This window comes from Oryza sativa, chromosome 2, assembly GCF_034140825.1.
Source record: "Oryza sativa Japonica Group chromosome 2, ASM3414082v1".
Classification (NCBI taxonomy): Eukaryota; Viridiplantae; Streptophyta; class Magnoliopsida; order Poales; family Poaceae; genus Oryza; species Oryza sativa.
The window spans coordinates 8,890,869-8,908,746 of NC_089036.1; the positions used below are offsets into that span (position 1 = coordinate 8,890,869).

Consider the following 17,878-nt stretch of genomic DNA (forward strand, 5'->3'; position numbering starts at 1 on the left):
GATGGTTTACGAGCATTTGTAGGTTGCCCCATGACGGTTTAAAAGTATTTCTAAAAAGATTAATGGACTTTATTATATAATAGATTTCACTAATTTATTAGAGAGCCATGTAACGGTTTAGATGCCACATGATGTTTTAATGGATAGCAAAATGCCCGTTCTTCGCTACGGGTAAAGATAAAAAAGATAAAATTGAATTAAAACATATTTAGGTATTTAATTAAATGAAATACAAATTTTCTGAAATATTTAGGTATTTTTTAAGTAGGTAGGTATATAACTAAATTAATTTATAAGTAAAGTAAGTGTGAGAAATAAAATGTTCTGGTTGGAAATATTTGGGTATTTTTAAGTAGTTAGTTATATAATTAAATTAATTTATAATTAAAGTAAGTGTGAGAAATAAAATGTTATGGTTGGATTTAATGTTTATTAAATTTTCTATATTATTAATTACACTCATTGAAATTTTCTTGGAATTTTCGTAGCTTAATTGCTAATTTTGATAATACAAATATCATTTTAGCATTTATTTAAATAAAAATCCTTTTATCTTTATTGGTCTTTTTTAGCCCACTTTCTTCTTCAGCCCGCAAGCGACCAAAGTCTAATTTATATCTCTATACTCTTTCTCTCGCTTGCTGATCTGCCGGCCCGCGTGCGGCCCAAGTGCGGCCCAACACTCGATCGATCTGCAATTCCAAATTCTTGAAAACCCTAACCCTAACCCTCCCCCTCCCCCTCCCCCTCCACCCAGCCGAGCCGCCCCCAACGCCGCCTCTCCCCCTCCCCCTCTCCCTCCGGCGCCGCTTCCCCTCCCCCACAGCCGAGCCGGCCGCCTCCCCCGCCCCCGACGCCGCCTTTCCCGCTCCCCTCCGGCGGCACCCTCCCCCCTAGCCGAGCCGGCCGCCTCCCCCACCCCCGACGCCGCCTCTCCCCCTCCGCCTCTCCCCACCGGTGCCGCTTCCCACCGCTCCCTCTCCCCTCTCCCTCCCGTCTCACCGGCACGGCGCGGGCGACGGCGGGGAGCGGCGGCGACATCATCGGGGTCCGTGCTCCCTCGGCGACGGCCGTCCCTACGGCAGCGTCGACGGCGACGACGGCGTCTACGGCGTCCGCGGGTAGAGCCGCTGCTGCCGGATCCGCCCGCGGTCGCCGCCGCCGCTGGGAGCCGCCGCCTCTCTTCTCCCTCCGGCGGCGGTGGTCGGCGGTGGTGGCGTCGCCGGCCGTCGATATTTTTTTTCCTTTTTTTTTTGCATTTTTTTCTATCCCTATTGCTAACCAAATCAGATTGTGTACGAACGAAAAAGGCCGAAAATTAGATGTGACGACCGGAAAAATATGAATATTTATATTAGTTATAGATATAGATTTTTAAGTATATAATAGATGCCATTAATTCATATGATAAAAACATAACATTGTAGTACATAATCAAATGTCACGAGCACAAAAACTTTAAATTTAGACCCATATATATTCGGGTCTCACAAGGAATCTCTCCCCTCCCTGCAAAACCCGACAGGAACAGGATTCCTCCCATCGATCCCATGTGGGAAATCAATTCTAACCATCCCTGTTCTCTAATAGGAGAAAGCCCAATGAAAAATTGGGATCCAATTGACATATCTAGAGACAATCGTCAAAACCAATTACAAATGCATCAATTGTTGATGTGAAATTATTATCGATAACAGGACGATGAAACTGAATTTTTTTTGTGCGTGAACAAACAATTCAAATGCTCTACGAGTATAAATATTAGTTTTTTATCCCAAAAACTAAATAAAAGACAAACGGGGAGCACATTATTTTGATCACATGCATTGATAAATGGATCAACACAACAAACAACATCTATTTGGTGGCCACGGCGATCTTCATGCCGTTGGCGCAGTGCCCGGGGAAGCCGCAGATGAAGAAGACCTTGCCGGCGGCGAGGGTGATCCTGTCGTTGCCGGAGGCGTACTTCTTGTCGCCGGCGCCGACCTTGCAGCCGTCGTACCCGGCATGGTCCACCTGCAGCACGTTGTGCATCATCGGGCTGTACTTGAACACTTCTCATCGATCATCACAACGTAATTAGTTAATTATTACTGTGGTTTAATTTGTACTGTAAAAGTTGATACACATATTGCTACTCACCGAGCACATCGCCGACCTTGAAGGCCTTGCCGTTCTCCCAGCCGGCGACGCCGAAGGTCCAGCCCTTGTCGTCGCCGACGTGCCACTCCGTCGCGCCGGCGACGAGGATCGTCTCGGCGCAGCAGACGGCCAGCAGAACGGCGACGCAGACGCTTCCTGCCCGTGCCATTGTTTTGTACTAGTAGCGGCTTAAACTGAACTGATTACTCGCAAGAACTATATTGGCAATGGCAACCGGATGAGCTACTGACTGATTTATTTTCTGAACTTGTGGTTGATGATCTGAATGTTGGCTCGGCGAGGTGCGACTGATCCCTCTTAATTTATAGGGGCGATTCGGTTTTGTACCTTGGTAATTAATGTTCGGCAAAATGGGAGTTCTATATCTGAAGATTTGTTCACTGAAATATATAGAAGGCGTTAATTCCAAGCATTTAATTTCATGGTATCCGTGGATTAATTGGATGAGATAAAGACATCCCAAATGTAACCTTTTGCCTCAATCTTAGCATTTGGACAATTCCCCTGGACATCTTAGCATATCCCTTCATCTCAATCACAAAGATATTGCCTGATTGGTCAGTTTCAAAAATAGTATGCAGATGACAATTGAGCAAAATGGTGTTCAATAACGAGTTTTCATCAAGTAAATTTGGTGACGAGAGAAAGGAAATAAAACAGAAATTAACATTGTTGTTGCGTATGGCAATGGCTTATAGTCGATTCTTATCACTTATTAACGGAATTTTTTGTTGCACGATAGTGGAGAAAACGAAAGAATGATAATAGAAAAAAATAGAGCACTAATAATTAAAAGATCCCGTTATTTCTACTATTATAGTACTATTATAGGATATAATTTCTACTATTATAGGATATAATAGGATATAATAGTATAGTGACATGTATTAATACATAGAGCCCATATTAGATTTTATTTTTGTACATACTACATACCTTTAATTGAGTCGATCCGACAATAAACCACCAATTAAATAGGAGATGATGGTCATTTTACCTTTCCAAAATAATATTAAAGACGTTCACTTTAATACTTAATAATATTTTGTTTCTCTTTATATAAATCGTATTTTAAGTTGAAAATTGTTAAAGCCATGGATGACATCACTATGAAAGTTCCAAATTATTTTCGTAACTATTTATTTAAATTTAAAACCTTGATTTTTTAAATCAGTCTTAGTGATTTTAATTTATATAAACAGTGATAAACATTTTAAAAATATCAAGGTATGTTATGATACAGCTATTGATTCTATCAAACTTCAGTCCAAAATACGACTGATACATAAAAAAGAGAGAAATATCTTAGGGAGTAAGGTGAACCGAGTTCGGGGTGTAAAACGACGGGTAAGTGCTCTGATAAATTGTTGGGAAGAAAAATGAACTTTTTTTTATAACAAAGAAATGGCATAGTTCCTTCTTCTGATTTTTCCGTAGCAATGGTCTGGAAAAATGATAGGCTACATTAGAACCATTCTGAGATTCTACACAAGACCTGCAGAGTTTCTGGTCAGAACCTGGATTCAGAATTTTGCAATTCAGGCAATGAAATTAAGTAGTCCTCTAGTCCAATGAGAACACACAAATATTTGATTAATTTGAACCTTGACAGGTGGATGGATTCAGAAATTTACGTGACAGACCTGACCAGAATTGTTATGTTCGGCTGGTTTGGTTTTCACAACTTACTCCATCCATTTTGCAAGAACACAACAGACAGTGAAAACCTTCATTGCATATATAGGCTGATGATGCTGATTTTATTTGGCAAATATATGCAGGAGAGCAAAAAGCTTATTACACCATGTAATATATCGACCATAAATTCACAGGCACACATCTAAGTTTCAGACAGTCTACAGTACGTGACAGCTGCAAATACGAAATTACAGTGTGGCAATGGCAGTAATGCATGGCACCTTGTTTTGTCACCTCCCTTATTCTCATCGTTACACTGTGTGCAGTGCAGTGCAGCTGCTAAGCTAGCTAGCTAGCCAGCCGGCGCGCCGCTGACGACGGCCTCCTTGTAGGACCCAGCCGGAGGCGGCGGGACCTGGCCCGACACCGGAGCCGGGGTCCTCCTCTGGCCTTCCTCAAGAATGAGGGGCACCTTGCCCTCCCTCTCCCTGTTCAGCCGCTCCTGCGCGCCGCCGCGCAGCTTCTCCAGTCCCCGCCCGTCCATCTGCTGCATCTTGAACACCTTGAGGAGGTTCAGCAGCCCCGCCGCGACGAACAGCAGGCTGCCGGAGACGCAGAACCATCCCCAGCTCCTCCCCTGCATCCCAGAGCAGAGTGACAATTATTACTCAAGAGTAGGTACAGTAGCATATATATCCACACTGATCGGCTTCATGCATATGTCGTGTTCTCATTGCAACTTTCAGACATTCAGAGGTTTGTGCAAATTACCAGTAGCTCTGAACGGGATGTCGATTGGCTGTGGATGTCGTGGCGGTTGATGATGCCGCCGATCAAGAACAGCGTGCTCCCTAGCAGCAGCGGCGTTTGGACACATTTCTGGAGGATCTGGACATGCCCGTTGGCGCGTTCGTATACCTGGCAGATGTTTTGTATGGATCCGAGTAACCACAGCGCCGGCCCGGCGATGAGCATGTTCAGGCCGTGCTTCTCTAGGCTGTGCCTGTACCCTCTTGCCATCTGTAATGGAAAATTGAGTTGTGCTAGTTAAGTGACACTTGTGCCATCATTGGTCTTCTGTGTTCTAAGTTACTGAACTCTTGACAAAATATGATGGTAGCAAGAATTTCTGAATTGATCTTTATTGTTCTGGACTTTACACTAGTAAACTTTTCAATTTAAGATAAGTGGAATTAACTGACACTCAAAATCGTACCAGCGATACTGAATTTTGGAACGTTTATGCTAGCTAGCTGGCTAGTTCCTGACATTTTAACGGAAGTAAATAGGAATTAATTTGCATATCCATCTGGTCTCACTAGTCGGTACTCATTTACTTATCAAAAAGAAAAACAAATCAACACGCGGAGAAATCTTTAAAAAAAAAATCCTCTTTTACAAACAGGTCTATAAGATTCACGACTTAGTTCATTTTCTCCAAAGTTCGTGCTGTGACAGGAGAAATATGTGCGCTACTTCCTCCGTTTCACAATGTAAGTCATTCTATCATTTCTTACATTCATATTGATATTAATGAATCTAAATAAATATATATGTGTAGATTCATTAACATCAATATGAATGTGGAAAATGCTAGAATAAGTTACATTGTGAAACGGAGGGAGTACTTATAGTTAGTATACTTTGTTACTGCCATTTTGTTTTTTTAATATTTTTAGTATAGATTATATTTTTGAAATGTTTTCACTACAACTTTGCCTTATGAAATTAGAAATGTTGTCACCACTACGTAATAAAGCACTAGACTGTTATAGCTAGTTAGCAGCACTCTTAATTAAAATCAGAGAGACTAATTAATACAGACCTTATGGGACAGGAGAAATTTGTATTGCTGCTTCTAGTTAGTACACTCTGTCACTACTATTTTGTTTTTTAAATGTTTTCACTACAGATTTATTTTTTTGAGATGTTTTCACCACAACTTTGCCCTTTGAAAACCAGAAAACGTTTATCATCACTACTGAATAAAGCACTATACTATTAGCAACACTCTTAAAAATAAAAAGCAGAGGGGAAGTAAAGTAATTAATCGAAACCTGAATCTCGAAGAAGATGAGCGCAATGAGGGTGAGCACGGTGCCAGCGAAGTGGACGGCGGGGACGGCGACCTCGACGAGAGCGAACTGGCTGTCGAGCCCGGCGGCGAGTGCGAGGCTGTAGTCGACGCCGGCGGCGTGCGCCAGGAGGTCGTGCGCGTTCACCGCGAGGAGGAGGAGGAGCCCGAGCGCCGCCGCGGCGAGGCCGGACCTGGTGGTGGCGGACCACGCGGAGAGGTGCCACCCGAAGCCGCCGGCTAGGAGCACCGCCGCGAAGACGTACGCCCCGGCGTTGATGTACTCCCACCTCCCCCGCGCCGCCCGCCCCCCGCCGCCCAAGCCGTACGCCCGGCACTCCCTCGCCGTCGCCAGCTTCACCATTGTCGAACACCTTGTGTACACACCTCGATCGATCGAGCTCGCGTGGCGCGATGGGATGGAGGAGGCGAGAGCGGGGAAGAAGAAGAGCGCGGCGCGCGTGCTCGCCGACGAAACGGGTAGGTTCAGGTCGGAGAGCAGGGGTGGCCATGGCGCGCGACGTGGCGGCGTGCATGCGTCGGCACGTAGAGAGGAGGACACTGCGACTCTGCGAGACTGGGTGAGCTGTGAGCTCTTCTGGAAAGACTGTGGCGTGGCGTGGCTGGGCTTCGCGACGCCGGTCAAACCACGTGGCTTCGCTTTCGAATATTTCATCGGAGTCGCAAATTTCGAAACGATTTGAATTTGGTGAAATAAGTCTACTTTACCTCGCTCAAGATTAAATCACCGTAGCATGAAATAAGTCTACTTTACCTCCATCCCAAAATGTTTGACGCCGTTAACTTTTTTAAAAATGTTTGACCGTTCGTTTTATTCAAAAAAATTTAAGTAATTGTTAATTCTTTTTCTATCATTTGATTTATTGTTAAATATACTTTTATGTATACATATAGTTTTACACATATCACAAAAGTTTTTGAATAAAATAAACGGTCAAACATGTTTAAAAAAGCCAACGGTGTCAAACATTTAGGGAATGAGGGAGTATATAACATCCCCCATCTCTAAATATTGTACAAATAAACTTTTGTGTGGTTTTTAACGTGATATATTGACCGCGGTTGACTAGTTGAGTCAGTAGATGGGACCCATATGTTGTTCTGATATCATCTTCTTCATCACCTCCCCCTCTCCTCCTCTCTCTTTCCCCTCTCTCACCAGACGGCAACAGAAACAACCAGCTTCGCTAGGGCCTAGCTCGTAGCCACCAAAGGGCTGGCACGGAAATACGACAACCCGGGCGCATTGGGGATGACACAGAGGTAGTGGACAACGGCGTGGTAGGCGCAGTAGACAAAAGGTGGCAGTACGCTGGGCGAAGTCAATATCGATGGTGGATGTGAGTGACGGCATGGTAGGAGCGCAGATGAAAGGGAAGAGAAAGGGAGACAGAGATAAGAGGGAGGCTGACATGTGAGATCACATGGGCCACACTTTTTTTTAATTATTTTTTGTGTAGCTGATATATGGGTCCCATGATTTTTATTATTTTTTCTGATAAAATTGCCACGTAAGTAATTTTATCAGACTAACCAACAAATAGAGGGACCTAAAGTGAACTTATTCCTCCCGAATGAGGCCTAGAAATACTGGCTCAGCCCAGCAAATGCCGTACGTGGCCGCATTGCCGGCGGGCGGCGGCGCACCACCGGCGGCGGAAGTACACGTACTACACGCCGGCGCGCCGCCGTACTGACGACGTACGCGCCGCGCCGTTGCCATCGCGTACTACACTACACTACACAGTTTGTACCGCGGAAAAGAGAAGAAAACAAAAAAAGCCGTAGAATTTCAGCCGTTCGCTTGCGACGTCTGATCTCCTTGTCCACGTGGCGGCCTCCGATTCGCTGCCACCTCCCAGCTCACCCCCCTTCCTCATCTCCGCCGCCCCACCACCGGCTTCCCGCGCCACAAGCTTTGCCGCCACCTCCTCCTCGCGACACCGCTCGCCGTCGGTGGCCGCACCGTTATGCCATGGCCGCCACCACCACCATCCTCTCCTCCGCCGCGCCCACGCCGCTGACCGCCCCGCCTCGCGCCCGCGCGCGCGCTCCCGCCGCCCGGAGGCGGCGGCTAAGAGCCCGTGACATCCTCGGCGCCGCGCTCGGCCTCGCCAATGGCGGCGCCAGCGCCGCGCTCGCCGCGCCGCTGTCCTACGAGGAGACGCTGCGTCTCTCGACGGACTCCGGCGGCGGCGGAGGCGGAGGCGGAGGCGGGGAGTTCGCGCTCCCGGACCTCGGCCTCGGCGGGGTGCTCGACTTCGTGGCGCAGAACCCGCTGGCGGCGGCGGCGGGGGTCGCCGCGGTGGCGCTGCCGCTGGTGCTCGCGCAGGTGCTGGGCGGGGCGTCGAAGCCGTACGGCGTGGTGTCGGCGGCCGCCGCGTACCGGGCGCTGGTGGAGGAGCCCGGCGCGCAGCTGGTGGACATCAGGCCGCCCGGCGACGCCCGGCAGAGCGGCGCGCCCGACCTCCGCGAGGCCAAGAAGAAGGCGGCCGCCGTGCCCTACGACGGGGAGGACAAGAACGGATTCCTCAAGAAGCTGTCGCTGAGGTTCAAGGACCCCGAGAACACCACATTGGTCATCCTTGACAAGTGGGCACCTCAAATCTTTGCTGCTAATTGCAATGTGGTTATATTCTTAATAATCTCTCTTGTTCATCAATTCTGTATGGTCCGAGTTCATTTCAGGGAAAAAGAAACAAAAATTTTCTTTTATTTTTGCTGCAAATGGAACACAATAGCAATGTTCAGAGTTGGCTACATTTTTTTCTTTCTGAAGAAGAAGATTGAACAATATCACAAGAAATCTGTGAACAACTGTCAGACTTCAAATAATTATACCATCAAGTGTACATGATTCAATTTGTTTATTTTCTCCTCCTGAACATTTATTTAGCTTGGATATTATGCAAACCAGGTTTGATGGGAACTCCGAGCTGGTTGCTGAGCTTGTAACAGCGAATGGTTACAAAGCTGCTTTTGCAGTGAAGGATGGTGCAGAGGGACGCCGAGGATGGCTGGTATTTAACTCTTTGCACAGCTTTGTTCTCGGTTTCTCGCTGTGAGCTGACATTTACATTCGCTCAACAAAAATGTCACCATTGGCTAGTGTTCAACTGCAGAGCAGTAGTCTTCCCTGGACAGCTCCCAAGAAGGGATTCAGCTTGAGCGATCTAATCGGGGTGAGTTATCATTATCAATATGACCTTTTGAGGATGTGTCAACTATGTTTGATTTAATTTCTTTGTATTCTAAGGTCTCGATGCAACTCTCTTGTCGATTCGAATTTGTATATATGTTGTCGAATTCTGATTATGACGTGCAAAAATACCAGGATGGCACAGATGGTTTGCCTGTCACACTTGGGCTTGCTGCAGCTACTGGTTTGGGAATACTTGCCTACACAGAGGTTGATCAGCTTGGAAGTTTTTTTTTTTTATGTTTTGTGGAGTTGCTTCTGTGTTCTTACCGATCATGTAATATCTATGCTGTAGATAGAGACTGTGCTTCAGTTTTTGGGGTCAGCTGCCATTGTCCAGCTAGTTGCAAGCAAACTCATATATGCTGAGGTGCCTACTCTTCTGAATGAACTTCAGAGATATGAACAACGTTCCTTTTCGATGACAAGCTCTTACTGTTGTGCTGCTTACAGGACCGAAAGAGAACCCTTAAACAGATCGATGATTTCTTCAACAAAAAGGTTGCTCCAAAGGAGCTTGTTGATGAAATAAAGGTAGCCATCTATCTTACTGAATATTCAGTTTCTTGTTTCTCACTGACTAATATTTCTTAATAGGATCAAGTTCATTCCTGGAGAGTTTAGGCATGCATGAACCTATTGTATTTAGTTTAGTAGCATTCCTAGCAGGTACACCGCTAATAAGTCTTGTAAGTAGAAACATCAAGACCAAAAATGTACTAAACATCAAGTTCTTTGAATTTGCATTTTTGTCAAACCAATCAAAACATAGTTAGAACTTCAGATTTATGTGGACCTCATGACCTCTGTTGCCAACTGTTCACAGTATTGTGTGATTGGTACTATTAGCAAGATGGATAAGGTGCAAAATGGATGTAACATTCAATATATTTACCTGGTTTTCCTGATGGGATTTGCAGTTTGCATTGCCAGACTCTGCTGTCCCTTTTTTCTGAACTCAGAAAACTCACATTCTTCACATAGTAAATACTCGTTACAAGGTTTTGTTCTGTAAAATGGTAATACCCTCTTGCAATCTGCAGGAAATCGGTCAGGCTCTGCTGCCTTCTACTGGTACCAAGAGCCAACCAGCAATCACAGAAGCTGCTCCAGCAACAGCAGAAGCTGCTCCAGCTGCCGCCACAGCTACCGCTGCACCACCGGCAGCACCGGTAGAAGAGACCAGTACAGAGGCAGCTCCTGCAGAGCCGACACCTCTTTCACCATATACAAATGTAAGTCCACACCTGATATATACTCATTGCCATTCATCTCTTTCACCTGATAAATCATTCCTTGACATAGTGTTCATCACTCTGAATTTGCAAATTCTATGCAGTATCCGGATCTCAAACCACCATCCTCCCCTTCGCCACTGGCACCGGCTGAGGCGACTAAAAATGAGTCGGAATCCGAGAGCGCAGCGACCGAATCTGCACCTGCAGTTAACTCAGCACCAGTAGCAGAAGCCGCCCCAGAGGCGGCGCCACCTGCAGCTCCGAGACCTCTTTCGCCTTACCCGAATGTAAGCTAGCTACAGCTTCTCAAGCTCCATTGCCATATGAACATAAGCTGCAATCAATGCCATTGTCATCAAACCTACATTTGTGAATTTGCAATGCAGTATCCAGACCTCAAACCACCATCGTCGCCTTCACCATCGGCACCATAGGCATAAGTTGCTGAAGACCGAGTTCATCGTTGATCTCGACGGCATATCTGTACAAGATATATATTACCAGGCCTAGAGGAGATGGAATCGAGCTGTTTATATGATATCAAAAGGAAGAGTGTTTTGTTGTATCAATATTTAGTCCGATCCTTATATTATCTCATTGGGGGGCAAGTTTTTTTTAAGTACATCTTTGGGTATGGTGTATCCAGTTGATGCGTTCTGATTTTTCGTTTTGTTTTTCATCTTTTTGCACCTGTAAATGTGGGATCACTAGCACTAAAAAGAGTTCATGTCCTGTACTATACTTGACATGCTTGACGTGTAAATCATCAGCTCAAATGGATGACAAAACATGATCTGGATAGAGTCCAGTTGTGAAGCAAAAGTATGTTTTTCAAGGATTTCAAAATTTTCAATACAAAGTTGTATCATCTTTTCTGGCAATTTTTTTATAACGCTGACGTGTACCTTAACTTTTCATGCTATCGGGACTCTGGTGCATCTCTTTCAATGGGCCTAAACACCAGGGCCACGCAGTGATCAACACAGCCTAATTGGGCCTATACGGATGGGCCACAACTCTAGCCCATCCAAGTGTATGGGCTAGAAAAATACTTAAATGACAGCCCATATATTCGATGGCCATGTTTCCTGCCCATGGACCAGAAATAACAAAATTCTGGCCTGGACACGATTTGTGGCCCATCGAAATGAGGCCTAAAGCATTTTGCGTTGGAAGTTTTTAGGTGTCCAGTCGCATTGGATTTTTGAAACTAACATTAGATTAGTCTAGCCGATCTGCTACCATGCATGCATTATGTTCAGGTCCACAGTAATTAGAATTCAGAGCGTCACAAACAATAATTAAAAAATGATCTACGAAACTATACGTGAAACGTAGTGAACCTGAAAAGAAACAGTAGTATCTATTACATTTATATATATTATGATAAATGAACTCTGCATACAGCTGTCTCAATTATTAGAAGTTACCGAGCTAATCTTATATCCTTCTTTCTAACAATACGGATTCATGCATATGGCCAAAACATTTAGCACCTCGATCAGTTTCAATCAACTGTTGCACTTGATAGCAGTAGTTAATACTAATTCTCTTTTCTATTAAAAAACCACACATCTTAATTATTTTTAGTCTTTCAGTATTAATTTATCTATAGTGCACGTTGTTTCTCTTCTGTCATAAGGTTATACACATCATATCATCTCATCTAGCAATTTTGCACACCGCCTCTATATTATTTTTAGCTTTGTGATCATTGATATATATATATATATTCTCTCATTTCTCCTTTCTTCTCTTATCATCTTTGATATTAATTTCTAGCATTATAGAATCTATATAATGTGTAATTGTGTAAAGCACGTGCAGTCAAATCTTCTGGCTACAAGTCATTTTCTACCTCATATTTACTCCCTCCGTTTCATAATGTAAGTCATTCTATCATTTTCCACATTCATATATATTCATCTAGATTCATTAACATTAATATGAATATGGAAAATGCTAGAAGGACTTACATTGTGAAACGGAGGAAGTACTTATTATTATACCACTTACCTGCAACAGGTTTATGTTACTTAATGAAAAAATATACTAGTATGTCATTGATCAACCATGCTGATGAGTATTCCCACGTTCTAATAATTCAACAAAGAAAAAAAATGCAATTTAGAATGTAAAATTAAAACGCGCATAGCGTGTGCAGAGAGAGAGAAGGTTTTTTCAGATAATGGAAAAACTTACATTTCCGACCTCTGCAGATGCACAAATCCTAATTATTTATTTGAATAAAACTAAAGAATCAAAACACTAGTGCAAAAAAGTCTTTTGTGCCGATTGGGAACCAGTCATAGGTGTCAAATTTTCCAACCGGTACCCAGCAGGCGGCACTGATCACTTCGGTCATCGGTGCTGCCTGTAGAATCGATATATATAATAATATATACTTGCCAGTTTTAGCCAAGAACTAGCACCTTTAGGGGCGAACGAGTCCAAAAAAAAAAACGCTCGGCTCGACTGGAATCAAACCGAGCTGAGCAAGCACTGCAGAGCGGATTCACATCACTATATCCATCAAAAGTTCACTAAATCACAATCATTAAGAGAAAGATTCACCATCCAAACATATTTAGGAATCAAAATCAACCAAAAACAATTTGCTAAGTCACACTCACAATCACTAAAAAAGTCACAGTTCCCGAGCTTAATTAGACCGGGAAGGGCGAGCGCGGGCAACAATGACAAAGACACGACAGTGATAATGCAGCCATCAGCGATGAGGACAACGGGGATGAGGCAGATGGCTTGGGGAGCCCGCCGCCTCCCCTTCCGTCAGATCTGGCGAAAGGGAGCGCCGCCCTCCTGCCGGATCTGGTGGAGGGGAGGGCGCCGCTGTTGTCGCGTGCTGTCGCGCCGCCGTCGCCATCACCAAGATCCCCGGGCTAGGAGAGAGGAGGCACGGAGGAGGCAGGTGGGGGGAGACGGCAGTGGGGGCGGGTGTAGGGACGGCGGTGTGGAGGAGGGGAGAGGAGGGAGGAGGAGGAGGAGACGGTTGTGAGGCCCCTTCATATTTAGTGCTCTCTCTGTTTTTTAAACAGTTATGTAATTTCTCAAATAGAATGAGTGGTCAAATATATATGTCTAAATACTACATCAACAATATCGTATATATTAAAAAAATAGAGGGAGTACTGCAGTAAGGATATGGTGTGGTCGGGACCTGTATATACGTAAAACTCGTGATGATCAGTCGAATCCATGTCTAATCCATTGCGTGATTAATATTTCGATCCCACTTTCGCAGATAGTTGCTGGGATCGGCAAAATCCCTACACAAAAATACTACTAAAACTGATTGATCTCGCACACGCGAATGGAGTTATTAAATTATACATCATGCACATAAACACTTAATGCAAGAAATTAAGCAGATCAAGATATATATATAACAAATCGTTCGTGTCTAGCTACAGAGACAGAAACAGATCATCCATGCATATGCATGGTCCCGCTAGTAGATAGCTATCTCTCGATCTCTAGCTAGTAGGTAGGTCGTTAACCTCTCGATCAGCATGCATGGATGCAGCTTGCATTGCATATATATAGCTCCAATGCATTGCTGCAACTCTGCAACTCCAAGCTATCTAATCTACTAGCTAGCCCTTCTCTCTCTCTCTCTCTCTCTCTCTCACACACAGTACGTACTCTCTCAATCGATCGCTGGATAGAGATAGCTAGCTAGATTGGCCCATGAAATTAAAGTGCAAACTAATTAAGCCAAACGCAATTAGCTACTAGCTAGCTAAGCTAGCACGTACGTTACGCACGCGTGTACATGCACGTATAGTTATGCACGCGGCTACGTACTCCAGCTAGCTTAGCTAGCTAGCCAGTCACTGCACTGACACTGTATGTTACACGTCACAAGAAAGTTTGCTGAATTTCTTGCACCAGCTCCTCTGCACTCAGCTCGCACTCGATCCCAATCTGTATGAACAAACACAAACCAAATCAACGAATCCATTGTCAGTTCACTAGCCAGCTTAATTAACACTGCATCCAAATATATGTATATTAATATACAAGCAAATTAAATTCTACTGTGTCGATCTGTGTGCTTGATTACCATGCATACACATATCATATAGTAAAACAGAATTAACAGCTAGCTAGCTAAACAAGCATTATATCGTCGATATATATATATATATATATATATATATATATATATATATATGTGTGTGTGTGTGTGTGTGTGTGTGTGTGTGTGTGTGTGTGTGTGTGTGTGTGTGTGTGTGCATGCAACTTGCAAGCAGGTTTAGGCCCTCTTTATTTAGGCTTTGGCTTATTGGCTTAGATTTTTAAGTCTGCTTATTTAATGTCCTAAGTTTAGTGGTGGAGTCATACATCTATCTCATATAAACCAAAAAATCTTCTCCAACCTAGCTTTTGACTTAATAGTGTAAGAGTGGCTGATGGCTTCAAAAAAGCCAAACGAAAAAGCTGCTTATTTGTTTAGGCTTAGACTTTTTGGCTTATAAGTTGGCTTATAATCCTAAACAAAGAGGACCTTAATCACTCAACGTTCTACAGCTACCAAAGCTGTAGCTTTTACTATTGTGTACACGCATATTCTTCCCAGCTCGTGCTTTGCTCGACTGCTCATGCATAGTTTCGCACCAGTAGTGACATTTATCCCCGAATATATATTTATGTGTTCATATTAATTACTTATACCCGCTCTGGCTCTGGCAGTTTCTCGAGCTCTTTCAAAGATAATGTATATATACACAGAAGTGCCATTTCCAATAAATACTCATGCATCAGGCCTGTGTTATAAATCCCTGTATGTACGTACACACTCACTGTGTATCTGAGCTCTACATTAGAAATGTCTGAACACAAACTTAGCCTATACAGCATGCAGATACGTATGCCTGCATTTATGAAACCCATCGAATAATGGAAGAAGTTTTAAACATGCAGAGACAACCGTAGAGATTTATATATATCTATGAGAGGGAATTATGGGCCAAAGAAGGAGAATCCATGCAGGACATGAACAGTTGAAGGTTGATTTGGGGCTTAATTAATGCAATCCTGCGTATACGCATGCTTAGTTTCAGTTTCAGTGTGTGGCTCTGTAGCACTGTAGTACTCTTGGTCACATGAAATGAACACATCCTACCAATTACTGTTCAAATAAATCGATCGATATCATATCACTGATCAGTGCACTTGCTTAATGTGTACATTGATTATATATTAAACTCGTGTGCGTGCATGTCTCGTGTAATATAATATCGCATGTGTTTTGAGTGTTTTTCGAGATCGATTTAGTGTAGCATGTTATGGACGATGCAGAGATTGATCTCCATGAATCTGATGAGTAATAAAATATACAGTAGATTAGTATTTTACCTTGATGGTGAAGGAGAGGACGGTGGCGTCGTCGACGGTGCAGATGCTGACGTGCAGGATCTCGAGCGAGAGGCTCTCCAGAGCGGCGATGATCTTGAGCGCCTGACCCGGCGCGCGGTGCGACACCGTCTTCAGCACCAGGTTCGGCCCGGCGAACTCCACCCTCACGTCGGGGACGCCGACGATGCCGGCGATGGCGGCGGCGGAGGAGGGGATGACCAGCGGCCTGCAGCTGGCGCCGCCGCGGGCGGCGAGCTCGGTGACGAGGCTGTCGAGGATGGGCAGGAACGCCGGCGCCGGCGAGAGCTCGTGCGTCGTCGTCGTCGTCGTCGACGAGGACGACGTGGGCGTCATGGCCGGCGACATGCTGTACGCCACCGAGCACGACGACGTCGCGGCCGCCGGGTGCGGCGGGCGAGCGGTGGCGGCGGCGGCGGCATGCTTGTTGTACGGGCTGCCCGGGGTGGGCGTCCGTGGGCTGATCGGCACCCCGGCGGCGGCGGCGGCGGCGAACCGCGGGCTGATCGGCGGCGTGGGCTTGACCATGAGCGCCGCCGCCGCCGGCGACGGCCGCGGGCTGAGCACCTGGTCGGCATAGGCCTTCCGATTCTTCTTGGCCTCCAGCGAGCGAAGCACTTGCTGAAGCTCCTTGATGTAATCCACCACCCCTCCTATGATTGACGCCTGATCTCCCTGCACCCACAATTAATAATACACACAAATCAGATTTAAATTAATTGCACTGATCTATTCAAGTGATTAATCTCCATTAATTTGTTCAACCAATGATTCACTGTACTATACATTCTCTGAGATAATTGATGCAAGCCACTGTGTCTTCATCTCTCTCTCTCTCTCGTATGGATTGGTAGCTGTGTGTACTAGATAGATTCTCTAATGATGCAAGAGTAGTTGTACTACTAATTATTGGTAGGCTGGTGGTAGCTAGCTAAGCTAGGGCAGTTCAAGCATGCAGCACCAGCAGCATCAACGGTTGATTGCTGGTCCTGTACCATGTACATGGGACACAATCATGCAACTGTTGCAGCAGCACGTACACGATCAGGGAAAAAAAAGTTACTCTAGATGCTACAGCTATAGATACATAGTATCAAAATCCCATGAGCCATTCTAGCTTCATTAGCTAGTAGTGCAACACACACAGTGACACTAAACTATGCTTAGTGCGAGCTAAGCTAAGCTAGTAATTAGAATGAATGGATTAATTACCCTCTTGACGTAGAAGCATGGCATGAGCGAGCGCAGGACGGCGAGGTGCTCGTTCATCTGCTTCCTCCGGTTGCGCTCCACCGTGATGTGCGACATCTTCGCCGCACCATCGCCGTCCCCCACCGCCGCCGCCAACGCCGCCGGAGACGACGACGACGACGACGACCCCTTTTGCTTCTTCTGTGCCGGAGGACCACCGCCACCGCCGCCGCCTTTCTCCTCGTCGCGGCCCTCCCGCCGCCGACCGTTCGCGGCGGTCGTCGTCGTCGTCGTCCTTGCACCACCGCCGGCGCCGGTGCTGGCCGCAGCGGCTCCCTGATCAGCCACACCAGCTAAAGAAACCCCACCGCCTCCGCCGCCGGCGCCGCCATTGATGCACTCCTCCCACGTCTCGAGGATGCGGAACAGGTCGGCGTCCGCGACGTGGCGGATGTCGCGGTGGTCGTCGGAGAAGAGCTCGCACAGGCCGCCGCCGCCGCCGTCCGCCATCGATTGATCTCCGCAAACAACCTAAGCTAAGCTAACCTAGCTAGACACAGCTTCAATTCTTTCTTTCTTCTTCTCTTGTGGTGTCTAAATATGGGTAGGTTGGGATCGCAGAGGAGGGAGGAAGAGAGGGGAATGTTTGCGAAAATGAGGAATCTAGAGAGAGAGAGAGAGTAGACCGTTGTCCATGTGTAGCACAGTGGCCATGTTTGGGGGACGCAAGTACAATAAATGTGGAGGGAAAAGACGGCTCGAGGTGTGTTTGAGATATCATGCTTGATGGATGATGATCATCGATCCATGGCCATGCATGCATGCATGCTAGCTAGCTATAGTATAGCTGCAGCTTCAATCGATTGATGGGCCCTAGATGTCTCAACTGTTTGCTTGTGGATACATTGACATCTATCCACTGTGCCAACTCGATCAGAGGGAGCCATCGCATTA

At 45.6% G+C, this 17,878-nt stretch overlaps 4 protein-coding genes across 4 annotated transcripts; 1 reads left to right on the top strand and 3 right to left on the bottom strand.

The window, feature by feature from the left end:
* Window positions 1–1,652: 1,652 nt before the first annotated feature.
* Window positions 1,653–2,441, bottom strand: LOC9268197 (basic blue protein). Its single transcript, XM_015768644.3, has 2 exons — window positions 2,146–2,441; window positions 1,653–2,057 (listed from the first exon to the last, which is right to left on the bottom strand). The coding sequence occupies exons 1-2, from the start codon at window positions 2,312–2,314 to the stop codon at window positions 1,858–1,860; spliced, it is 369 nt and encodes a 122-aa protein (XP_015624130.1). The 5' UTR covers window positions 2,315–2,441; the 3' UTR covers window positions 1,653–1,857.
* Window positions 2,442–3,881: 1,440 nt separating this feature from the next.
* Window positions 3,882–6,365, bottom strand: LOC4328924 (uncharacterized). The gene is made up of 3 exons (XM_015768642.3): window positions 5,862–6,365; window positions 4,576–4,824; window positions 3,882–4,441 (listed from the first exon to the last, which is right to left on the bottom strand). Exons 1-3 carry the CDS (start codon window positions 6,240–6,242, stop codon window positions 4,157–4,159), a joined length of 915 nt encoding a protein of 304 aa, XP_015624128.1. The 5' UTR covers window positions 6,243–6,365; the 3' UTR covers window positions 3,882–4,156.
* A 1,440-nt stretch (window positions 6,366–7,805) lies between these two features.
* LOC4328925 (protein THYLAKOID RHODANESE-LIKE, chloroplastic-like) lies at window positions 7,806–11,158 on the top strand. Its single transcript, XM_015768014.3, has 9 exons — window positions 7,806–8,491; window positions 8,817–8,919; window positions 9,022–9,081; window positions 9,234–9,308; window positions 9,394–9,468; window positions 9,552–9,632; window positions 10,142–10,333; window positions 10,438–10,623; window positions 10,723–11,158. The coding sequence occupies exons 1-9, from the start codon at window positions 7,875–7,877 to the stop codon at window positions 10,768–10,770; spliced, it is 1,437 nt and encodes a 478-aa protein (XP_015623500.1). The 5' UTR covers window positions 7,806–7,874; the 3' UTR covers window positions 10,771–11,158.
* Window positions 11,159–13,708: 2,550 nt separating this feature from the next.
* On the bottom strand, window positions 13,709–17,620 carry LOC107276250 (transcription factor SPEECHLESS). The gene is made up of 3 exons (XM_015768889.3): window positions 16,946–17,620; window positions 15,716–16,408; window positions 13,709–14,281 (listed from the first exon to the last, which is right to left on the bottom strand). The coding sequence occupies exons 1-3, from the start codon at window positions 17,432–17,434 to the stop codon at window positions 14,216–14,218; spliced, it is 1,248 nt and encodes a 415-aa protein (XP_015624375.2). The 5' UTR covers window positions 17,435–17,620; the 3' UTR covers window positions 13,709–14,215.
* Window positions 17,621–17,878: the final 258 nt, after the last annotated feature.